This window comes from Pezoporus wallicus, unplaced genomic scaffold (genome assembly GCF_028554395.1).
Source record: "Pezoporus wallicus isolate ANWC-B61680 ecotype Strahan unplaced genomic scaffold, APGP_CSIRO_Pwel_v1 contig_7985, whole genome shotgun sequence".
In the NCBI taxonomy this organism is placed as follows: Eukaryota; Metazoa; Chordata; class Aves; order Psittaciformes; family Psittacidae; genus Pezoporus; species Pezoporus wallicus.
In genome coordinates, this window is record NW_026636538.1 from 1,852,456 (window position 1) to 1,878,678 (window position 26,223).

General features: G+C 36.9%; 1 protein-coding gene across 7 annotated transcripts in view; it reads left to right on the forward strand.

Annotated features, from left to right (window-relative positions):
• The window catches only part of VPS13B (vacuolar protein sorting 13 homolog B), a 442,303-nt gene that overhangs the window by 330,239 nt on the left and 85,841 nt on the right, over nucleotides 1-26,223 (forward strand). For all 7 annotated transcript variants that reach the window (XM_057400543.1, XM_057400540.1, XM_057400542.1 and 4 more), the window contains 2 exons: nucleotides 4,575-4,712; nucleotides 15,937-16,344. In XM_057400543.1, coding sequence (XP_057256526.1) covers nucleotides 4,575-4,712; nucleotides 15,937-16,344 — 546 coding nt within the window. The remainder of the gene's footprint in view (nucleotides 1-4,574; nucleotides 4,713-15,936; nucleotides 16,345-26,223) is intronic.

The following is a 26,223-nucleotide window of genomic DNA, read 5'->3' on the forward strand; positions in this document are numbered from 1 at the left end:
GTGCTCTGGGCATTCTTGAAAAATCTTTTTTCTATTTGTTTGTTTGTTTACTTTCAAAGAGGACATTGTGGTGCTTGGTTGTTTTAAGGGAGAGAAATTTCTCAGTAAATAACTGCTATGCATGGAATTTCTTCAACATCCGCCAGTGAAGCGTTTGCAAAAAGCAAGCATTGTGAGGCCGTCCAGAATTAATTTTGTTTTTTATTTTATTTTATTTTACTTTACACCCACGCCTTTGATGGCAGGAGGTCCATGAAGAGCAGATGCAGTAGCTAAGACCACATGTAACCTCTGATCTAATGGAAAGCCCAGGCTGCGTGGAGAGCAATTCAGGCTGGCTCTGGCAGGAAGTCTGATTCAGTCAGTCTCTCAGTCAGCCTGTGCTTCCTACGAGGCAGAGAGAGGGTTTAAGGCTGTTTCCTAGCATAGCATTGAGGGAGTTCTGCTGGAGTGTCACCTGTTCCCCTCCAAGTATATTTATTGTCCACTACATTTGTATCCATGGACGTATAGGGGTACAGCCCCCTCCCGTAAAGACAGGCTGGCCTGGGAATGTGCATTCCTCAGGTTACTGTAAGAGCTCATTTTTGAACTTCCTGACACAGCACTTGTGAGTACACTTGTAGAAATGTTTTCCCACTTGTGTTCTTTACATTCCAGTGGAAACCATTTTTAAAACAAGACCAAACGTTCCACTTCGGAGTTTGAAATGCAGAGATGATTGCAGCATCATACTGGCTTTTAAAATTGATTGTAGACCAAAATATGATTCATCCATTGAAATAAAAGCATGTTGCAGAGCTCATTTGGTCTGAGTTAAGTTCCAGCTGAACAGTCCAAGTTGCCATTCCACGCACACACTCAGCAGCCCTGTCCTCTGCCAGACTGCAGGGATGCTGTGGATTGCTGAGCCCCCTCTATGAAAGCCTCCGAAGAGCTATTCCCCCTGAGCTGCCCTGGCTCTTAGCTACAAACTGGAACAAAACTGCATTCTGGAGAATGCAAAGCTTCAGGATGTGAAATTTATCCTGCCTCCCTTCTTTCCCTTCCTCTAACTAACTCTCCTTTTAATTCAGAGGTTTGTGTTTTGCTGTCTGATGTTAATATATGAATGATGGGATAGCAGCTGAAATCAAAATCTTGCAAATTCAAATTAAGTTTAGGAAGATACTTCATAAACTGTGAAGTTTGGAGCTGAGGTCTGGATGTTAGCAAGACTGAAAGGGTTTTGAATGTTTAGGTGGCTTCTAAAACGGCTTGACTTTTTTTCTAGGAAAGAAGAAAGAGGGCTGGAAATGTGGAGGTATTGAAGGCCTCAGCTTCTCAGGCTTACAGATTTTACATTACAGTCTTGGTTGCAGTCTGTGATAGTTGTCTCACTATTTGCCTTTTGCTGCCACAGACAAATTTTTCACATGGTGCACAGGATAGAATTTCTGGCCGTCTTCACCACTCTTGACTTCTCAAGCCTTTCTTTTCTCTCTCTTGGCTTGCTGTGGAGTAATTCTAGCCTCTCCTTTTACTTATATATGCATCCCTTGGGTTTTCTCCAGCATTTTCTTTATACAAATAACTGCAAATTTAAGTGTTGATTTTTGGGAGAATCATAGAAAATGGAAATGGAAATGACCTATTATAATACATTATTCAGACCGGTTCCCTGCTGATGCATAATTGTTCCCCATTGTATATTTTATAGTGTTCTGTCAAGTGTATTTTTAAACGTTCTGAATGTTTCCATCATTTCCTTGAGGAGAAGAGTCCTTTTCCTGACAGCTCTCCCCATCAGGAATTCCTCACTTTTCAGTCTAAATTTTCTCTTTTTCATTCAAATGCTTCTCTGGAGATTCCCTTGGCATAGGGATTGATTGATTGATTGTTACTGCTTTCTTCCTTTTCTGATCCTTAATCCTATGAAAATGCATAGCTGTTTTTTACTTTAGCAGTTGTTTTAATTAAGGTACACATATTTCAGTCCTTTGATGTAAAAGAATTTTTCTTATCCAGATATATTTTGTAAGTTCTGTTTGGAACTTGCCTCAAGCTTTTTACACATACACCGTCACAGTCAGGGTTGAAACCTCTGGATTTTAGCTTTCTTTTCATTATGTAAAAGCTTGCTTGTTGATCCATATCTGGCATATTTGGATGTACGGTCAAGTCTGTTAACCCAGGTACCAAATTAACCATATGCCATGGACTTAGAGGCACTCAAACTAGTTCTTTCCCTGGCCCTTTGGGAGTGTTACTTCTGAATACAAATCATATCAAGGCAACTATCCTGCTTCCAGAATTAGCTCACTTTCAGAATAAGAAGTTAAAAAAAAAAAAAGAAAGAAATGCTTGAAATCAGAAAGGCCAGTGCTGGATTAAAAGTAATATATTTTGTTGGACTCAGTGCCCCAGGTAATGAGGTAATGGTGCTGCAGTCCTTGGAGACCTGACAGAGCAAAATAATCTCCTGAGAGCCCCATGGTTCCTTTAGGTTTTTTGATTCTCTGCTTATGTGCTGCCATTCTCAGTGCCCTGAGGGCAGTGTGTGTATAGCTAATGTATTATGTCATGCAAGGATTTTCTGCTATGTAAGTTCTTTTCATCAGAGATATTTTCATCTTGAAACAGCTTCAACTTTGAAATAACTATTAGGTATTTTATAACATAAGCACATCTTAGGATAATAGGAATACCTGTAAATGCATTCTTCAGAAGAAATGTTTGTATGTATCTACTGGATTTTCTGAAAAGCCAGTGGGTGATCTAGGTTGCTGTATACAGTTTGTGATTATATCTTTCAGGAATGAGACAAAATAATGCAATATTGCAATATTTTGCCCCATATTGGTATACATAAATGTTTATATTAGTACTTCTGAAGGAACAATAACGTAGAGATAATTTAATTGATTTAGTGATATTTATTGCACAATATTCAGTAATTTTTACAATGCTTTACACTATATAGTCTGAAAAACATTAGCATGTTATTTATGATGAGCTATCAGATATTATATATAGCTCTATATCCAAGTTAGAGATAACATCCTGTTCAGAACAACTACAAAACTATATTTTGGAAAAGATGTACACTTTGGTGGTAAAGATTTTTTATTACTATTAGTTTCAGTATACTAGACAAACCCCAGACACAGGAAACAAGATATTCCCTAAAGCATTTACTATAGAAAAGGGAGTGTGCCACACCATTCTGGTTAATGTAATTAAAGGAATGGGCTAAGAACCATAAAGATGTAGAAATTCACATGGAAGATATACAAATCTGCTGTATGCAGTGACAGCTCTTAAATAACCGTTAGGAGCTGACTTTATAAATGTATAGCAGGAATAAAGGGAAGGAAAGGCTGTAATGTATATGCCATGCAGTACAAATACTGCTGTAGTCATTGCCTGAAAATTGATCAAATAAAAACAGAAGAATGTGCTAACTTTTGATCTTTTCCATAGATCTAAAGTCATGATCAATTGGTTTCAGTAGGTTCTTTGAAATCGCATAAGGGTTCATATGTGCCAAGTTTTATATGAATCACATGATAATGTCAAGAAATACAAATTCCAAAGCTGACTTTGTATACCCAGTCCACATATGATTGTGATACTACAATACCATATGTTGACTATAATAGTGGATATGCAAATACTGTTATTGAAAGGAATCCACTCAAACAAAGCAATTACAGCAGGTTTTAATTAACTGTAAGTGGGAGGAGAGAATAGCATCAAGAAAATCTCCTTAGTTAAGGATGAGGCAGACATTCAGTATTTAACATAGCAGCCTGAATAATATAGGATAATTCATTATTTAGAATTTAAGACCTGTAGTGCCAGAATTGAGAACTGTTATAATGAAGGTTATAAGTTGCTAAAGATGAAAAAGCCTTTTTATACTACTGTTTTTGCCATTTGCGTTATGTGAAAAATGAAGGCAAGAATAGCACTTGGAGGAAATTACTTATGTAGTATTATGTTGTCATATTACAGACTGATCAAAGGGATATAATTCAAGGTGGTATGCAAGAATAGCTACTGGCTAGCTATTGAGTGAAACTCCAAAGAGAATTATGTAACTGCATTGTCGTTATACTCTATTCCTGAGATCTGGTAGCATTTCGGTCTTTTAGCCTTTATAATTTATCTTTCCATTATTATTTTTTCTACCTGGCTGTGAAAACACAATCTAGAAGTAGCAGGTTTTGAGTATGATTTCTCTTTTAAGGACTGCTTAAGTATCATCATAATCAAAGCTAAAATTTTGTGCTATTTTAAGTCATCTTATGGTAACTGATGTCTTTTACTCATATTTTACTTGATATTTTTGTGGGTTTTCTACATTTTGTGTAATTACAGCTTTGCCCTTTTGCCTGTGTATGCATGCATTGTTATACACATGCATCTGTCTGTAGGCACAAATGCTATTTATAGCAGTCAAATTAGGAGTAGTATTTACTGTGATACATTTTAAACTTTTTAATTTTGTTTAATCAATTTGTATGTAGAAATTTGTTATGTATTATCTTCCTGGAATATCATTGATGGCTTACAATCATTATCATCTGTAGATCCTGGGAAGACTCTACCGGAAGCTCTGGATTATTGCAAGATCTGGTTGCAAACAGTAGCAGGAGAGGCAGATGCTAAAAGTGGTATTCCTCCACCTCTTATCACTGTGCAAATCAAAGACTTCCTTAATGGACCAGGTAAACATTGCACTTTAACCTCCATTTTCTAATGTATTCTCTTTGTAGATATGCACATACAGACACACACACATCAGATCATCAGAAAAATTTACTCTTTGCTAATGAATGTGAATTTTTTTTCCAGCAATTGCTCTGAATTGAAGCCAAAGTTGGGGAATGGTCAGTCTTGGACCAGCCATAGGTTTAAGCTCTGATTTTTTATTTTCTTCCCAGAGTGAAATTAGAAATTTTACTCCTCACAGAGGCTGAGGAATCTCCAAAGGAATGAAGCCTACCTGCTTCTAGCCCTGGGACAGCTGAAATTGTGTTACAGTTATGTTTATTGTAAAAGCCGACTTTTAAAATGTTTCTGAAGATTTTTATAAGCCATGTTCTCTGGGGCTCTTTGGTACCTGGCATTGCAGATTCCTGTCATCTAAAGTGTTGGCACCGTGAAATTTTAAAAATATTGATACCGTGTTTCTTTCACATACAATATTATGTGGTGTAGTGTGAAGGTTTATTAGTATTTACTTAAAATAATGTGACTTATATTGAATAATACGGTTATATTGAATAATATATGGTTATATTGAAAGTTAGATAATTCATTTACGTTTACCTGTGCCACCATCATTCATTTCTCTTGTTATATGTTACGATTTGTAGAGTTCTGTATTTTCCCCTTTCTTACTTCACTCATTATGCAGTATGAATTGTTCTCAATCAGTCACTTAGTGAGCAGCTCTTCAGTACTGTGTTTTTGTTTTCATTCCATGACCTTTTCATACAGCACACTATCTAAACCCAGCTCTAGAGCAGCATTTCTTTTTTTCTCTATGTTGCTTACTACTTTAGGATCCAAGCACTACGGAAATACTAATTTATCTGCATAACCCTCCCATGGGTGGTAGAATAGTATGCCCTTGCCATTTCACAGAAGGCAACTGAGGCACAGGGAAATTAAAGGGTTTCTTGTTATATTAAGGTTACCAATTTAAAACACACAGTTTTAAAGATACTTAAAAATATAGAAATTTAGATGTTGGAAGTACAGTTCACGCTGCTCCTGGGTGCAGCAGTATCACTTCTGCATATCAGACCCCAGAACATCAAATTGAACAGTCATAGAATGAGACATACATACTTAACTGCTGACCATAAATACTGTGGTTAAGTAACCTGAAAATCCATTTCTTGCATGCAGGCAGGCAGGAACCTTGAGGAAAGAATAAAGTACATGAACAACCTCCTCATTGCCCCTTTTTTGTTTTTTCTGTGCTGTCTTAAATGCATCATTTAAGAGAAGATTTATAACCACCTAATAATGCAGAGCCTTTGTTACATTGATCCTTATGTGGCTTCATTAATAAGACTTTGAACCTTCAGACCTACAATCATTAGAACTGAAAAATTAATTAATAATAATAGTATATTTTCATTCTAGTCATAACCAGCACAAGAGAGGTAGAGACAGATACTGTCAGTGGCCTTTTGGACACTGCTGCTAGATTGGTTTTCTTTTATCCATCCTTTCCTTTTCCCCCCTCTCCCCCAATTCTTTCCTCTCTCCCCATATCTGTCAGATTCCCATATTCCCAGATCCTTCTCCTGTGCATTCCCCTTTCCTCAAGATTCTCACTGTAATTTCTTGGCTCAGCCTGTATATTTCATTTATTACACGCTTGAAGGTGTTTCCCTGTTGCTCTCTTGTCAGTAAGACAGACTTCTAACTAAACTAGCAAACTTGGGAGTTGTACCAGCTTGCAAAGTATATTCACAAGATGCCTAAGTGTCTACCCCATTCTCAGCAATTCAGTCAGATCTCGAATCGGTGTTAAATCTCTCCCCTCCATGGTATTTGGCTAAATAGAGAACCGAAAACCCATAAATTAATGCATCATAAACTTCAGTCTACTTCTTCTCACAAAGCAGATAAAACGTCAGAGATTTCCTTTAGGATCTCTTCTTAGCCAAAATTTTTTTTTTTTTTTTTTTTTTTCTGCTGATTGGAGCTATGATTACACAGGATTCAACAGTAATTAGCCTGAATTTTAATGAAGTGTTTTGCTGCTGTAATATAGCAAAACAGCTCTGCATTCCTTTGCAGATTTTTCTGAACTCAGCTGTTGCCACTCTGAGATCCTCGTCAAATAAACTAACCTTTACCAAGAAGCATTCCTTGGGGGCTGGAGATTTCACTGGATGAGTAATGATAGGCGCTTTCTGCATGTGATTGCGTCAGAACAGCACATGCAAAGAGTTATGAAAGCTTGACAGCTCCTCAGCAGGCTACTGGAAAACAAGTTACTAATACTCCTTGGGGGGAAGAAGTCCTCTAACCACAACTTCTTCCATGGTGAGGTAGCTTGGCCGTCAACAAGCCTGGAGAAAGTGTCCGCTTCGCCAGATCCTAACTAAGCTTGCTGTTGTTCATTGAGGACAAGAACCTCAGCAGAACTCCTGAGAGCTCTTCTAATGTCATCAGACAAACGATATTTGTGATGGGAGACATCACAGTTAATAAATTGAATAAATAAAGGCACTTCTGGATTATGCTTATGTTGCAGGACTGAAAGGTGTACTCTTTCTTGGTGAACATTTGGCAAATAATGGTGCTGCTAACTGCATATTTTCTAAGGTCATACTCCGTGTTTTCATAGTTGTTCATGCATGTGCGTTTTATAACTGCGGAAAGTAAATTATTAAAATGCAGTGGATGCACCAGTAGGTGCTACCTGTTGGGTAGAGCTGATCTCCTGTTCTGAGAAGTCAGTATATGTGATGACAGCTGTGCCTAGGCAGACAAAAATCTGGATGTAGCAGTTGGAATAACTATACAGTTTTCTGTATGTATTTTAAGAGTGCAAAGTTCAGGGGTTTAATTTTAATGTAATTTTTCTTACAAAATACATTGTCGCTATGCTGAGGTTAAATTCCAAATGCAGCAATCAATCATGACTATGTTTTATGATGCAAACTACCATGCAAGCTGTTGAAAGAAATGGGTTCCCAGTGTTTGCTGTGTTAGATAAAACCAGTACTCCTTGTAAATAGTTTGTTAGCTGAAGTAAATAAGTAGATAGTGTTCCATAGAAAAATAGCATGGTTTCACCACACAGGAAACCAGGTTGTTAGTCCGTATTAGCTCGGAGATCAAAAAATTACAGCAAGTAGCAAAACTTGGAAATCACTAATTAAATGAGAATAACAGGATACATTAATGCACTTCTTGCCACATGAGTTGATTATTTTGTACATTTTTGGCAACTAAAGAAAAATGATATTCCAGATTTAAGGTAATAGGATCCTAGGAGAAATAAGCATTCATCATCAAGCCTGTGGGAACAGACCTCAACTTTAACCCCACAGTGTATTAAAGGACTATTCTTTCTCTTTCTACAGTAACTAATTATTTAAAATTTTTTAAATTCCATCTACATGAGTTTACATTACCCTCTTTTATATTCAGTCTCTTACAGGATTGTACATCTAATTCTTGTTGAATACGTAAGTGAGCTATTTATTGCTTCAGCATTAGATGTTATTCATTAGGTGAAGAACAAATATGACCATCTTGTTTTAATAGGTTTTGAAAATTTATTCACTTTGCCCTCTAGTCCTTTCGTTGGATTTATTTTTTGAATCAACTGTGCTTCTTGGCTATAAAAGCTGTCTTTTTGATGCATTCTTTGTGCATGCAAATGATACAGAACATGTTCATGTAAGTGCAGCTTCATACAAATTGTCTTAAAATACTTATCACGCGCAAAATATGGATGGTTTATGCCAAAGTCCTCTTCCCTCAGTAGTTTCTTGGGAAGACTGCACAGTGTGAAATAACTGCAGTCCTTGATACTTCACCTTTGGAAATAATTTCTACAGAAGAAACTATCCAGGCAAACTAAACAATGCCGTGCCCCACTGAAAGATAAAGTGAGAACTAGGGGGGCCCGGGGGATTGCTCTGTCTTGGCAGTCCCTCCGTGGCAGCATTTGGACGCCATGGGGGGCACAGCGCTGGATGTAGGGTTGTGCATAAAAAGCAGCAAACAGAACTGCACCATGGCACTCTCTCTCCAGCTTTTCTCCCCCCTTGTTTGCCGAGGCAACAATTGTATCCATTAGCAAGGTCAGTGGTTTGGAGAAACCTGGAAAATAGCAGCTACCAGAAACCCACTATAATAATATCTCCAGCAGGTGATAGATTAGTTGGAACAAATTGGAACCATTGCACTTCAGCAATCCTGGTTTCTTTCAAGCTGTTTTAAAAATGTCGTCATTTTAATACACAATATCTGCCCTGCGGAACAGTCCACAGCAGGTTAATTTGAATCATATGATGTATCACTGCCCTCAGCTGACATGAGCTCCATTCCATGTGTGAAGCCATAATAAATCCATTCCCAACCGAGGCAAATTCCCTGTGAGAAGGTGAACTAATCCAGGCCTCACACTGGCATGTTAGCCCTCCGTAATTGAAAGCAGGGCCACCTGTTCCCAGCACAGTTAGCCTATAGAGAGAAAATTAGCATTAGATCAGATACTTAATATATTGAAAAATTATTCATACTACTTGCAAGTTCAGCTGTGGGCTGCTTAGCATGACATCATATATAAATCTAGGAATGTGCCCACTTGATCCCAGTTTAACAGTTTTGTTAACCATGGTGTTTGTTAACTTTGAAATGAGAATTTTTTGATTTAATGAGAGCTGACACGTGAGAAGGGAACTGGCCAGGGTGCAGACTTTTCTAATTAACTCTGGGTCATTTGCAAAACTTTTGAGCTTTCTAGTAGGTTTTTCTTTTCCCTTTGCTCTTTTGCAAACAAGGTTTTAAAGCGCTGACACTGTAACCATGAAATGATATTTATTTGATTAAGAGGGCAAAGAGAAATATTCCAAACAGGTGTAGCAGCCTGTAGGTATTGCCTTGGTTTTGACACATCTGTTGTCTGTAGTATCAGTGTATTAATGTACCTTTCTAAAAGCAGTGTCTGCAACAGTTACTTATATTTAGTTTCTTAGACTTCTAAGTACTAGAAATGAAACCTGCACACCAAAGCCACATGGATAACTTGGAAAATATTTTATTGGTGTATTTCCAGTGTATTGGCATTCTTTTAAAACTTATTTCAAGCATTTGCTCATTTTTCTGAAATCCTCTCATCCCCTCCCCCCCCCCCGTGTATGTCTTAATATAGATGTGTTATTTGGCAGCTAAGCAGATAATACAGAGTTAGTACTTATGGGTTCATTTCCATAAACATGCTCCATGACCTGGAACAATTTATTTTTTCTCACTGTAGTGTGCTTCAACTTCCCTGACTCTCTGAGAATTAGCATTGCCCTTAGCTAGGGTATTCATTTCACAGTACAGTTTTTGGCCTCACCACGCAATCCTTAACACACTTCTGTATTGTATTTGGTAGTTGCATAGTTGTTTCATTTCAGTCAACATCCTGTGCATAGAAGTAACCCTCCATCATTTATTAATGGTATTTTTGGTCTTCTCGACCTAAAACAATTTGTTTTGGTTCAGTTGTGACCGTTTAAAAAAATTAATAGACTAACATCACTCTGACCCTTGTCCAAGGTCTCAAGCCCAGCTACTGGCTAGCTAGAGCTGTTAATGTTTCAGTGTCACCTTCACATCATGTGGATGACATACTAGATTATGGAAGCAGGAGTTGTTACTGCTGAGGACATCCCTCATGGCTCAAGTTGATGAAGCTCCCATAAGGCTTTAGTTTGCCATATTGGCATTAGAGAGCTGCTTCCTTGGGGCTGCAGCACACAGACAGCAGTAGGTAGAAATACTGAGTAGTGACTACCAGCCTCCCCCAGACTAATTGGCATCTGTCTCACAGAAGCAGAATACAAGATGGACTGCAGATGGCCTCTGAAGCCTTGTCTCAAGTTTCTTCCTTCTTTTCCCTTGATCCAAATTGGGAATGATGAATTAGAGGATAAAAACAATTCGTTTGGATTCTTCTTGCTTTTCAATTTCTTTTAATTTGTCTTTCTTTTGATGCCTGAGTAGGGACAATTGAGAACAGTACAGCAAGTCTTTTCTTTACATGTCTCTCTCTTTCCTATTTTTATAAATTTAATTTTTGCAATTCAGCCATTTCCCTGTTACTGAAGGGCCACCCTGACTCCAAATCAGAATCAGGGCTCAAGATTACCTTTACCTTCCTCAGATTTCCTCTGTTTAAACTCTCTACATCAGGATGGGTGGCTCCCGGAGAAAGAATGTTACTGGTGGTAAAATGTTCCGTGTCTGTTGTGTGCTCTTCTACTGTTTAGGATTAGGAAATTCAACCGTCCTAAGAGTTTAGGGCAAATAGTAGTTTCTTTTATAGCACTACGATTTATTAAGAATTTTAATATTTTACAGTCTTCTTGGGGTAGGGGAGAGCAAGACGCATGTCCAACTTGAGGACAACAGACCTGAACTTTTCTATATTAGCTGTAAGAAATAAAAGATCTACTGGAGAATGAGGGTTATGGGAAGTGAACAAATTCTTGGAAAATGCCATATTTTTCTCTCTTATGGTTCAGCATTTCTCATAGTCTGTGGAAAGATCCCAATCTTATAAATAAAGTTTATAAATAATTTTAATGGAGTTTACTTTCTGGTTTTTCAAATTCAGAGTATACTATGGTAGTTTATTAGTCATAGAAGTAGTTACCTGGTGTATATTAACTTAATAAGCTCACTGACTTTAGTAAGAGCTGGGATTGACCTAATGCAACTTGCTAGGAGCTCTGTTATTTTTGTGTTGCTTATTCATTCATAGCCCACCAAATAAAAAGTCCTTTTGAGTAATATCATTTACCCCAAGTTCACAGAATAAAATTGTACCTTCACAGTACAAATCTGAATGTTATGGAGACCAAGAGTAAAATACTCATAACCCTGAAATTTTTTATCTGCAGCTCTGAGTAATAAAACGACAAAGAAAGAAATTGTTTCAGACAGAAGTTTCAGAGTGCTGCTCATAGGTTTTCTTTTATAGATGTTATGATTTTGTTCAAACAGGCCATATTGAATCCATTGAGTTTTTTGTAATAGATTTCAAAATACATAATAAATGTAAGTAATATGATGACTAATGGGTCAAGTGAAGTTGGAACTTTTTAAATGAGAAAATAGCTGGAAACGGTTTTCAGGAAACTATTCCAGTTTATTTTTTGGTCCCCCACAAGGTGTACATTAACATAAACTCCATAGAATCGCCTCTGGGACCTGAATTCCCTCTCTGATTTCATTATTGCAACGTGATTCTTTTCCTTTCACTGTTAAGTCATCTCCTGGTGTGGTGGGAGCATATAATAAGTGTAATTTATTTACATTTATCTAATCTCCTTTTAACTCAATAGTTATTTCATCTTTCTGTTTCCTAGTAGCTGTTCAGAAAGTTGTGAAGGGTAATTAGAAACTAATAATTGACAGACATGGATTTACTGGATAATCTAAAAAGTTGTAGCGAAGAAAACGAAAGAAAGACAAGTCAAAATCTACATTCAAATGATACACTGTAATTAAAAAAAAAAAAGAGCTTTGAAGCTTTGATATCATGATATCATCTAGTTCAGTCTGATGTAAACATAACCAGAAATAACTCACTTGAATGCAATCTTTACAAGCACAGTAATTTCTTTACTATTTATTTGCTGGAAATAGATAACATCGGGGGGGGTGGGGGGGGTGGAGGGGGGAGTTACTGCTATTATGTATTATGTCTTAAATCTGAAGAAAGCATTGGGCTGTAATTGTGGTAGCCAGTCACTGGTAGCCAAAGAAGAGACTGATGTAATTGAGGAGTTAAAGGCAGCTTTGAGCTACCTTTTGCCCTGTCCCAATTTTCATGTAATTTTGGACAATTCAATGACTTGTTTGTATTATAGGAACCTGTGTTTTCCTAGTGGTACAGAATCTTTACAGTGTTCTGTGATGTGCTTCCCAAGGTGCTTAACATCATCTAAAAAGGCTGGTACCCTTGGATTTTCAACCCTGGAAGTGTTATTCTAGCTGCATCTAGGTGACCCTTTACATCATAACATCTCTTTTTAGTCCATTTTGAGTGAATGGAGAAGCTGCTGTACATCTGTCTTCATCATCTGCTATAAATAGCTCTTCACATTTCAACAGTTTTCACTGTTTCTGTGCATTAAATATGCTTTCTTAGAAGAAATGTTAAATTTTCTCTTATAGTGCTAAGTGTAAAGCAGGACAAAAACTAGAAAAATGTTGATTGATCAGCTGGATTTTTATTTTTTTTGAACGTTTTACTTAAAATGCCAAAGAATCTCCTTACATAATCTTTCCCCAGTTGTGAGAATAACCTGTGTCACTGTGAGATAGATAGTTAAAATATTTGCATTGACAGATCCAGAATTACATTTTCTGCAATTATCCGTGTGTCTGCCACCACCTTCAGTCAAGGCTGATGCACTAGGTAATAGTAACAACTTAAGACAAATCTTTGTCAAGTTATCAGTCATGATAACATTTTTCTGTGTAACATGTACAGCTTCCAAACAGAAAACAGGGAGCTCATTTGCATTTCTCTGGTGTCCTAGTGTCCATTTTTTTATTGCTCTCTTGTTTATGGAAACAAGTGACTAACAGCAGTGATAAACCACAGGCTAGGACAGGAGGTGCCGTATGCTTGTTCCACTGGTGAGCTTCTCCAGAGCCCTGCGTCTTCCTCCTCCTCTGTCTTGAGGAAGCCCAAGAGAGAACTGCTGCTCTCATATTCATCTCCTTTTAAATCTTTCTCAATCACTTTACTCTATGGCTTTAGCTTGGCATTTGTTCTGTCAACTTACATCTGATTGGTTTGGGGTTTAGAATCATAGGTTGTAGGGGTTTTGTTGTTTTTTCCTCTTTTGGGCAATATTGCCATAAGTACATAAGAAAGTGTTTGCAATAAAATGTGCCACTGACAAAGCAGTTAGATGTGAAAGATGTATCACAAAGCGATAAGGGTCCTTTTCCTCTGTTTACAAACTTAATTCTGTAGCAAAGCCAAGAACATACGTTTTATTCCTGTGCTACTACGTCACTAATGGACAAAATTAAGCTGATAAAGGTTTTGTTTGGAAAGTGCCTAAATGGTTCAGAAGCCCAAATCCTAGTGCAGTTTGGATTTCAAACTTGGGTCATTTTAAAAATGCTGCTTATTTGTTTGTTGGGTTGTTTGTTTATTTTTAGAACATTTAATTAGAATAACACTACTTTCTATTTGAGTATCATAATTAAATAAATATCATACTGTCACGTGGGTGTTCAGTTTCTTTGTGTCTCCTTTCTCCACTCAAAGGGAGGAGAGAACCCGTGATGTGTGCAAAAAGGCAGGGGAGACTTGGGGTATTCTTTACTGCCAAGAAGGGTGGAGAGATTTTCAAAAGTGTTATGACATTTCTCTTCCCTTGGTTTTAATTAAAAATATCAGTGCATAAGCATTTTGAAAAATCTTCCAAGTTGATCATGTGTGGATTTTGGATGCCTAAAGGTCTGTTCTCTTGTGATGTCCAGCTTCCTAGCTTTGATGTTTGCCTTTGTACTAGGCCCATGCATTAGCAAGTGTCTTGCCACAGTTCCTAGTTCAGCATGGAAGACTTTAACACAAGAGAAAGCATTTTCAGAAAACCGTTAATTAAAATTCTAAGTTAAAATAGATTTTTAGTCTTAAATTTCAGTTATCTGTGGCTTGTGGAATACTACAGACTTCTTTTTTAAGATTGCTGGGAGTTTTTTAGTGCAGCTGTAATAAATCCTATATGCCCATTAGTAAGTTGCACTTACCGTTGTAGAAAAAAATGCTAGCTTATAATTCAGAGACTTGCCTGTTAAGATACCAAAGAATCTAACTGAAATTTAGAACCCCACAGATATTTGGGGGGTCAGAAAAGTGCTTTGTCCTGTGCCTGGGACTCTCTGAAGTATAAACCTGCACTTAAGAACAGCTCTGAAACTCTGCTCCTGCAGCCCTACCATTGTTTTGAAAACTTCTAATTTACCTAAAGAGTGGGAGAATTGAGCTCATCAGTTTGCATCTACAGGAAGGGTAGAATGTGATCCTGGACAACTTGAAACTAGGTCCTAATTTTGGTGAAATACTTATTAATCTGTGCAAAACCTTGAACAAACAGTGTTTCTCAAATACATCTATAGTGAAACTTGAAACTAAGTAGTGCTGTTTTCTCTGAACATTTAATCTAGCTTAGATATGTGCACAGAATTTTAATCATTGTGGGTTCTTGGGGGTGGGGCAATGGGAATGAAATAGGAAAGTGAAAAGCAAACCTTTTCCCCCTGCCCAGGGTAGCTGTCTCATTGCTGGCTGAATTTGAAATGAAGACTTTTTAAAGCTAAGTTAAAGCTGGATTTCCGTAATGAAGTGTAATGTACTGATAAAAAAGTAGTTAGCACAGAAGGGAGTTTCAACCGTCATAAAATCCTGCTTCCCATCTGTGAAATGATCTTGGTAATTGCAACATCTCAACTACTATAATGTCACTTTTGTCGATGTTGTTCATGTTAATTGTGATTTCTAAAAATTCTGTGAGATTTTAAACAGTCTGGGAAGTACTAAAATCCTTTACTAAGGAGACAAAGAACATTTTGAAAATATTAGGTTATTCCAATCTCCCTGGAAAACAAAGAAATCTCAACATACATTGGCTTTTATATTTGACTTTTTTTCACATTTCATCATGAAAATGCATTGAAGAATACTGCATGCTAGCTGTATAGAAAACAATGGAATATACATGTTACTCACTCATTTAAATGTGTTTAAAATGTTTGCTGTTGGCTTTGGAGTTCAGTCAAATAGTTTTACTGGATGCAAAACTCAAGAGAATGTGAAGTATATTTTCATTCTGACACAAAAGGACTAATGTATTTACCCTCCTACACGCTCAGATAAAGTGTGTGTCTTTCAGATAGCTGTGGTGATCCCTGGGTAGAAACAGAGAAATAAGATCCACATTGTGATATGTTTTTTTCCTTTAAAACTGTGTTTTGTGAAGATTCCTTGTAGTATTTTTCATGATGTTTTAATTCAGATTTATTAAAAAAGCTAGTTTCATTATGTTTTAACATTCAGTCCTTTTCATGAAACTTGGTAGAAATAATGTTATCCCGATGAAATGACTAATATTTTTACATTGCTTGAATAATTGCACTATAGCATTTCATATTTTTTTCTCCAACTCTCTCCTACAGCTGACATAAATGTGGACATATCAAAACCTTTGAAAGCAAATCTCAGTTTTGCCAGACTTGATCAAATAAACCAGTTTTTGAAGAAAATCATAACCACAAATGATGATGAACCCAGGAAGGAGGCTGACCCATCAGCTGGCATTATTCCAGACGAGAATGGCTCTTCAATAACCAGAAATCCCGGTACAAGGGATGTGCTACCTGCAGTGCACACCCATGCTGTGCAGAAAGCTTCACTACAAGAAAAGTTATGGCAAGCCCTTTCCTGCTTCCAGAAAATTTCTATTCACACCGTTCAAATGGTTGTTTCGATGGAAACCATCCCGCATCCCTGTAAACCTTGTTTGTTACTCTCCGTATCAAACCTCAGAGGGAGCCTGAATGTTAAAAGTGGACATAAAACTGCAGGTAAGAGGTTTTGAAAGCTGCAAGTGCTACTGATTTGTTCAAGTGGTGGCCTAGTTACCATTTTAAACTGTGGGGCTTTGAGAGGAACTCCTCTAGCTAACATCGTAAATCCACAACAGAAAATAACAAATCCCTGACTGACTCCATTTCCTTTCAGTAAGGCAGCACTCAGGAGTGCTTAATTTTGTAGTTAATATCCCCCATCTTGTAATTACTAATTCATTGATGGAATTCTGGCTGGAATAGTGGTTATAAGAACCACTATTCTGGTATTCTGATAATTCAGCACATACTTCAAAGGGCAACATTTTGATGGTTTTCACTCTACAATTACATTTTCTTGTTAGGACCCTATATTCCTGCTTACAAAGATACAAAAATAATTTTCAGAGCCCTGAGATATTCTTCTATGTAAATATTGGGCCATACTGTTACTCTTCTTCAGGTTTGTGAACTTTTCAATTTTTACGTGCTTCCTCTGCACAGCTGAGAATCACCCAGGGAAAATGGGCGCTCTGGCCTCATTACTGCAGAACTGCAAGGAAACTTTACGCCTTGGGTACAATTAACAGGATACCAGAGTCATTTAAAATGAAGACATTTTGTGTGTCTTTGTAAAATCTTTTATTAGTCTTTTAATAAAATTAATAAGATGGTACATTTACATGATGTGGAGATGAGCCAGATGTAGGTAGTTGGCAGAACAGCTTGCAAGGTAAAATGGTCTGTAGCTGAGAGGAACAAGTTTTAAGCCAAGCAAGGTGGTGATTTATTTCTTTTTCATTAGAAATATTTCTCCTCAGGCCAGCAAGTTTTAGTGTTTCTTTATTGTTTTAAAAGTTAAAAATGAAAAATTTAAGGTTCATAGGACATGAAAGCCTGTGAATGTGCTGGAGCCTGAAACTCTCGATTCATCCATAAACAAACAGCAGTGCAGGCAGGAGCAGTGCCTGCGTTCCCACGCTTTTCCAATCGAATTGCAATCTAGCATAGAAAGCAATGCAACCGAGTAAAAGGCCTTTCTAATGTCCTTTAAATAGTTCTAGTTTTCATTCTGTGTAATAATCCTCTTTCGTTCTACATCTTCCCTCTATCATTTATACATTATCTGTCCCGTGGTACATTTTGGTGTCCACAGCAAGCTTCAGTATATCAAAGCCAAGCCTGTTCTGTCTGTACTATAAAGCAGTTTGGCAAACTCAGCAGTGTATATCACTTACCCTGGAGTTTTTCATCCTCCCAGGAGAAGGACATACCTTGTCTTGCACATTAAGCCTCAGAAATATTCTGCTACGAAGTTCTGCTTTTTAATTCTTCTGGCAGTCTGAGGAAGCCAGTCTTTATTTTTCATGTCACAAGCTATACATGAATCTTCAGTATGTTTGCAGTCTGGCAAGCATTATTAAGTAAAGCAATACTGATGCTGAATCTAATGAAAATGAAAATCAGTCATTCTATATGAATAACTTATGATGAGACAATAAGTAGACATCAGCAGACTTTTTTCACATTTTTTCCAGTTGAAGTTGCCTTATCTTTGCTTTATGAAAAGAAAATACTTGTGCATGAGGTTTTGCGTGTTATTATGGTGGAGCAGTAAATTGTTCTAAGTGTCAAGAAGTGCAAGACACTTTCACAAAACTGACTGAAACAGTGGAAAAATCTTTTAATATTTTTTATCTTATATTTATTTAAAACTATTAATTTGAATTTGAAGTGCTGATAGAAACCAAAGTGGAAATTATAACTTCAGGGAAGAAGATAAATTACTCAGTGTGAGGAAAATGGTATTATAATCTGGTGTTAAAAATACATTGGAAGAATACCACAGTTACTAACAAGATTGTTTTATTATTGCAAAGAAATTATGCAAGCTAACTGAATTAAACAAATGTAGTAGCTGTGTCTTGGAAGCAAGGAGTATTTAAATATATCAGTTCTTCACTATTTTTCTTTTTACAAAAGGTTTTATAGATATACCTTTTGAGCTGAACAGGGTTAATGTCAGCTTTTTTTTATAGAACGAAACTAATACGCAAATACTTCACTGTGGCTTTGATTTTACAGTCAAATAACTATTGTGACCATCTGCAGCAGCTGCATTTTACGAATTATTTGCTGAACCAAACTAAGCACAATGACAAAAGTAGTCATCTCAGATGTACTGTTAAAACAGAGGAAGAAAAAGGAGCATTGCTTGCCTTTTGTACAGTATGGCCATCTGCTGTACAGATGTTATTATATAGAATGACTTCAGATACAATAATTGTAGAAAATTTTCATTAAAACCTCAACAATTTGCACTTGTTTACTTGAATCTGCATAACTCCCCAGTGAGACAACACAATACGCTTGGGGTTTCTTTGGTTCTCACTAGCTTTCTCTTTGATCCTTTTTGATGTGCTGACTTTAATAAACATAGTTAAAAACACTGTTCAAAAACATCTTGGAAAAAACTACAAAGGAACAATTACAGCAGTAGAAACTACTCTAATCCCTTACTTACGCAAGCTATTTTTAGTGAAATATGTTTTTTTACACATTTTATGTGGCAGTATTTTATAAACAGTGTAAATGACCCCTTTCCAGATGAGTTTTAGTGTAGGAGATGAGGTTGGTTTGTAACGAATCCTATTTGCTAGGAATTATTTAGAAAAAAACCTCGCAAGAATGTATTGTCAGCTTTTCCTCCCTTATAGGGGGAAAACAAAAGTGCGTGACCTTGTGTAATGCTTTGATTTTTTTAGCTGAAATTAAGCAGGAAGCTTACTATGTAACTTTTTTATATATAATTATCAGTTTTCCCTCTAGACTTTCCTGGTTTAATTGTGGAATCTCAAGGCCTTCTGTCTTAATTTTTCCTCTTAATTTATTATGAAAGTGAAATGATGTAGCTTCTGAAAAACGGAGGGACTAATTAGTTGAATTATTTCACTCTCAACAAAATAAATTGTAAGTGTTGAACACTTGAATTCCAGTTGGATCAAATTAGAGCACCACCATTTCTACATATCCTGCTGCACTGTTATACAACCCTAAACCTTTAGTGTGTCAAGGGATTTCATTTTTTGGACATTTTTCATGTTTTAATACAATAGTTACTTATAACAACATGGTTACTATTTCTGCTAGAATACTTATGTTCTCCTCTGTGCCTATGGTGAAATCCCAAGTATTTTGGTTTTAGTAAAGTAATACTATTGTAGAATGTGGTGCAGCGTATTGGCAAAAAACAAACCAAAACAAAATCCACTTAAAAAAATATGTATTATTCATTTTTATTAGAGGCTACCAGTATTGTTTTTCTGATACTCTTAAGGGCAGCACTTTAAGTCATACTGATGTTAAATAGAATATTTATCTGTAGTCATTTTATACTTAGTGGTTTAAAGTTGCAAATTAAAACTTGTATCCATTTTGTAAAAAGCAAATAACAGACATTTAGCTCAATTTTGGCAGTTTATATGTACTGCTGCTGAAAACTCCAGGTTCAACAACTGTTGTTAGACCTGGTTTACTTATTCCTTTCCTATGAAGTATGTGACATCTCCTACAAAGTGGCTAGAGCCCTTGAGCTCCATGTACCCAGTCAGATTTGAGATTGCTTGGTATCTCACTTGAGATACGTAGCTCACTCCAGAGCAGTCACATGCCAGTAAAGTTGAAATAATTTTTAGCAATCAATATGAACAAATAGAAAGCAATTATATAGTTTTTGGTTAATTTAGATTTAGTGTTGAAATTAGCACTACCTACCTGCCAAAAGAGCAGATAAATGAGAGAGGTTGAGGACTGTGTTCTCCCCAGAGTGAAAGGCAGCAAGAAGCCCGTAGCCTCTCAGTGGAGCCTTATTTTGCTCTGGCTGGATGCAGGAGGGAAGTCTTGCTGTTCAGTGTCTGAACCAAGAGAGTTATGGACATAAAATATTCCAAAGAGCATAGACAGAATTCCCCAGCTCTTCATCCCATACACAGAGATGATTACTTTAGCATATAAATAAAGGGAAAAAATAAACACTAGTTGAGCGTATGATAATGGCAAGTATTTTTACTAAACCTGAAAGAAATTGCATACTTCAGATACTTTTACAGAAATACTAAAAATTAAATGAAGCTATTAATTAGTGTAGAGCAAAGACCAAGATTCATTTTGGAGTTAACTGGCTCTCTTGAGAAAACTCTGCTAAGGCGTTTTCATAGCCTTTGGATGCTGCAGATATGCAAGTTAGCCCATGGGGAAATAAAACGTTAAATTAGATATGACTACCTAAAATAATATGCAGCAGTAACAAGCCATTTACAACACCCAGAAGACATTTGTTACTTTTAGAAAGAAATATAAACTCTTTCTAACACTTGAACAATAGGAAATTAATTCTTTGTCAGTAAAAGCCAGAGGACAAACTAAATATTTAAATGGCCACTGAGGACTGAGGTGGAAGTGCAGCTTGTAGACAGCTATACAAATCACTAACAAACCTTAATGAACATTGGGTGTGGGCATCAAGGTCCTGTCAGGTTTGACACCGTGTCCCAAGTAGTTTAAACCCAACTCTCAAGAAAAGGTGGAGACCTCATCAAGCCTCTAGCATCTGGGATTTTATTTGTCATTTTGGCATACCCTGTAAGCGCAAAAGAAAGAGTAAAAGGGGATTATCCTGACAATGAAATGAGTTACTGAATCTTGTGATAATGAAAAGCAGAAGAATTCTAATTCCTTTCTATAGTCCCTGAGGTGGAGGTGCGTTTATAGTTCTGCAGGAGTATAATGTATGGGAGAAGAACAGATGGCCTAAAATCCATGAAACAAGACACCACCTAATCCCAGGACTAAGTACCACTATTAATCCTGGTCAGATTCCCTACTGGTACTTTGTAACAGGGTTCAGAATTGCTACTGATGACCTAGTATGTTAACTTGTGGGGAAAAACAAAGAAAAAATGGTTAGTTGTAGGTAGTTGAATCAAGGCAGTATGCACTAATTTTGTAGAACTGCATTTTCAGTTTAAATAAATTGACTTTTAAAACTAGACTCCAAGTGAATTTGATTCAGAACAAATAAAGTTGTTTTTTAATCTCTTTAGATTTTATTGTGAAAGCAATTGCATATTTTTTTGAGACTGGGATTTCTTTTGTTATGTGGATCCCAGTGCTGTACATGGTAGTAGTAGGTGATGCATCATTTTCCTGGATACAGTCAAGTCTATAGAATATTTACATTCATGAGAAGATACAGATAACAGTGAAAGCTGAATGTTTTCTTTATACATTTAATGATTTCTGTGCATTTCTTCCAGTTCAATCTATATTTTGGAGCTTGAGGTAGAGAACACAGATATTAGGCATTACTGCCCTGTCTTAAGGACATGTTCCTTAAGGTGTTTAAAATTGTTGACATACTGACAACATGTTTCTTCTTTTTCTATGACAAGAATATTTTTTATGGGATGAGATCATCAGCTTGCTGCCCAAACGAAAGGTGCAATTCCATAGGAGGTTCAGGTTACTGTGGCTGCACATTTCCACACTCTGCCTTGTGGTAGCTCTGTTCCTTGGGCAGCTGTTTGTTGAGTCAGGTCACTGGTCTGTCTGAAAACTAACCCGACAGGAAAGAAAGCTTTCCAGCAAGATTGTCTCCTTCAGCTGGCTTACTGGACAGGTACATTTTAATGACCATGCCAGCACAAAAGAGGATTCAGAGAAATATGTAAAGGAGGGCGTGAGAGGAAGGATTGAAGGGGAGAGAAGATAGGAACATTGGAACCTGGACCTCGACTGGCCCTAATCCTGGGGAGCCACATCCAAAGATTGCAAGGAAACCTGTTCAGTTTGTGTGGCCTGGGTATATCTGTCAAGCCTTAGTCTTCCACAAGCATAATTTGCTGGGTTATAGAGGCTCAAAACAGCTCAGGTGCTGTCAGGCATGATCATCAAGGATGGTTTATTTATAAAGAAAAGTTACCCTCTAGTTCATGGACCATTTACTTCATTAAAGCAGTTGAAATCCAGTGAATCAAGCGTAGAGCAGGGAAGCAAGACACCAAACCTGTAATTTTAACTCAGCCTTATGGCAATTATACAGGGCTACGTTTTGAGTGGCACCCACTGTTTTGTAATGCTTCGTTTACTGTGCAGCTATTCAGTGTTTGATCTTTTAGTAGTGCGATGTATCTACAACTGTATAAATCAGTGACAGTTTTAGGTACCAGCTATCTCCTGAAAATAAAGTTTTCAACCAGCCATCTAAAACAGAGATATGAAAAGACGTAGATTTGGGGGTTTTTAATTTAAAAAACTCTCCATGCCCATCTGTAACACAGGAGTAAGACTGTTCAGTCACTTCTCTGAAAACTGCTGATAATCTAAAAATAAAATGTTTATGATACAAGAAACAAGTGTTACTCATGTCAGCATAGCACTCAGTTTTGAAATCTGGACTCATGGATGCAAGATGAACACAGTATTTGTTGTTTTCCATTATGTATTTTTGTCTAGTTAATAATAAGAATGTAAGAATAAGAGGGCAATAGAGACCTTTACAAATATATTCTAAATTCTTGTATACCAAAGATGGCCTTGACCAAAAATGAAGATCCCTTAAGATTTTAAGTCTAATATGCCCTCTCTGATCAGGCATTACAAAATCCAAAATTGCCAAATCATAAGTGAATAGAGATTTTTCAGCTATGTAGTATGCAGTAACGAACATGATGTACCTGCCAGTTATTCTTTAAGGGAGATGAGCTCATTTCAAATAGATAACCATCTTTGACTGCTCTTCTGATTCATCACTGACCTGAACTCCATTTGAACCTTGTTAGACACAAAACAAGCAGGATTCCTGGCCTGAGCTATAAAATATAATTAAGCCCTTTTGAAATTATGTGTAAAAGAACATAGCTTTACCCCCACTATAACTACTACCACCACCACAACCAATAAAGTTAAATCAAGCACTGCCTGTAATGGATTAAAATAATAAATGTTCCTGGATTTTAGTGTTTGAAGTATTTGAAGAAAACAGGCTCCCAGCAGCCAGGACTGCTGAATGCATGGGGACATTTATTAGTGACGAATTCAAGGGTTTGGCCTGTTTAAGATCATTACATTCTGTTTACCGTGTGTTACACATCTCATGTTTTTACGGAGTCCATATGTGTCCCTATGTAATTCTGAAAAACTCTTTCACTAAAGAATAGTTAATTGGTAATGTGTAAATATTGTTCTCATGGGGAGAATGAACTATCATAAGATTCAGCTCAACACTAATGAAAAATCCAGTACGGTCAGTGTATTGTTAACTAAACCTTTCCTGGAAAATTGTCCTTTACTACATCTCACCATTTGTTTGCTACTACTGTTTCCAGGCTTGAATAAATTGGCTGACTCTTAAATTAACTGCAGTATTTCTGCTGTAATTATTTTCGTAGCTTTGTTACCCTTTCTTCTCAGACACTGCTTCATAGAGGATACCTGTCAACAGAGCAGTGTAACTTAAGTAGAAATACTCAATACTTGCTGTATCTGAAGTTTCCTTAGGAGGAAAAAAAAAAATCGCATAGATAAATGTATCAATATATTAGCTATAATAGCATATTTACATATTAAAAGCTTAGTATCTTTGGCAACTTTAGCTACTGAAGTTGCAGATGAGAAGAGTGAACACCCAGAAGCAAGAATTATCACCTTAGTAATGTGTGACATGAAAGCAGAAGGCAGTAAGGAAAACCACTTGCTAATATACCTTCAGCAGCCAGATTGTATCTCTGCCACCCAGGCATGGAGGGCCCATGGGAGAGCCTGGACTTCAGAGTGCGCAGCGACCTTTTGGGTGGGAATGAAGTTTCCCAGCTGCTGCAGTTAGTGCAGACCACATCACTTGCGTGCATCTTGCCCAGTGGGAAACAGCTTGCCCGGCTCTGTGCTCTGGGATGCAGGCTTGCTTCTGAGCTGCCCCAAACTTAGAAAAACAGTTTTCTTCCTAGCACTGCAAAGCTAATATCTTCAAGAGACTTTTTAAAAGATAGCTTGACTGTAGCCCAGCACCATTTCCTATATTTATTGTATGTTTTTCCATTTTCTTAAAACTCTTTTCCCATACCGAAGCTTCCCAATTACAGTCATGCTCTGCGTTGTATTAGGTGACAATGCAGTGAACCAAACAGGATTGGCAGCTATCTAAGGAAGAGCAAATGCACAGAGCATAGTAGAAGGGGAAAAACTCCGGCTGCATTTCTACTTGTTTCATTTGGAGTTGGTTCAAATATCAGTATTAAAATATTTTTGAAAACAGTCTGTAATGTCAAAACATTGTCTGTCCCTTTGTCTATGAGCCGGAAAAAGTAACAGAACTCTTTCTTAACACCTGTTTTGCCTAAAGACTGAGTGGTTGTTACTTTAAGGCAAGGGTTGTTTTAATGCATTTGCTGCATCTATTAACATTGATCAGCTCTTTTTTTTTTCAATACGCACAAATGAATTTATGCACACAAAGCAGTTTAACAAATGGAGCCTCCTGTTATTGATAAGCGCTATCATATATAAACCCTAATACAACTATATTTATAACTCTATTAGGGTACTCATATTCTGTGAGATGCCTTTGGAAATGTTAGCATAAATCAAGTCTCTACTGCCTCAAAAAAAAGATGTTAGAGTATCAAAGCAGTGTTTTCTTTTAGTGAATTTTCTTCACTATTCTATTGTAATGATACACATCTTTAATTTCCAATCAAGTTAATTTCTTGACATTACCAAGCAAGTACTTTTTTTCAAACCCTCCTACATTATTTCCAGCTGATTAAAATACCTGGATATTCCTTTTGCCCATATGTCATCATAAATTCTTCCAATGGCCTGTAGAAGCCTGGTGTAAATTGCATTTTGCTCAGTTAGCGTGGCAGCACACTGTGATGCTGCTGTGGGTCTGGGTGGAGGCTGACAACAGAGGGCTGGCAGCATTTTTTAAACACTGTCCAAAGCAAGTGCTTCATATTTATTAGTCTCTTGGAGGAGTATTTTAAAAGTCATGAAACTGTTTGTTCCTAGAAGTAAATTATTGCACGTACTGGAAAGTGCGTTGGTGCTTGTGAACAGTAATCCAAACAGAACAAGTTAACTTTCACATATGACAGCAATTGTTTATGAAGATGTATTACTTCTATATGGTGCCATCTCAAGTTCATTTCAGATGGAGACTTTCATTTAATCTGTTTAAACTGAAGTTAGAATTCTACAATAGAAGTTTGTGAGAGATGCAGAAAAGGAGACTGAAAATAGTGTGGGGGAGGGAAAAAACCAGAATAGTTTTGCATCTTTTGCTTTCTGAGATCATTGCTTTAGTCATAGGAAAGCAACTTCACTAACTGAGTATATACTTTCAATGTTAGTATGGCATTTAGCAATGTTAAAATAAGCTCCTTCCTAGAATGGTGATGTGATTCTTGCCTCTACAAGAGCAATCTGGGTTGCAACAAGAAAAAGAAAAAAGCTCTTACTGAATCCCCAAACTTTTCCTGGAATTTGTATGTCACAGTCCAACGTGTGTCTTGTAATATCTTATTTATTTAAAATTTACCAACACTTCCTTATTTTTAATTGTGTCTACATTTATCATTGTTTGCATGGCATTTGAGAAAGGCAGTGCTGATTTTGAACCAGCAGTATTATGTGCTCAGTTTTGTTTCTAAGCCACTGGATGTTGTGTTTTCTTTGTACTTTGTGGAGCGGAGATGACAACAGAAAAAGACTGCAAAGTATAATCCTTCCAAGTGTAATCCCAGTGAAAGAAAACATAAATAAAACCACTTGTATTCTGGCATTCCTTTTTCCCTTTTGTTATTTCTGTAACTTGGCACGTATTCCAATAAAACTATAGAA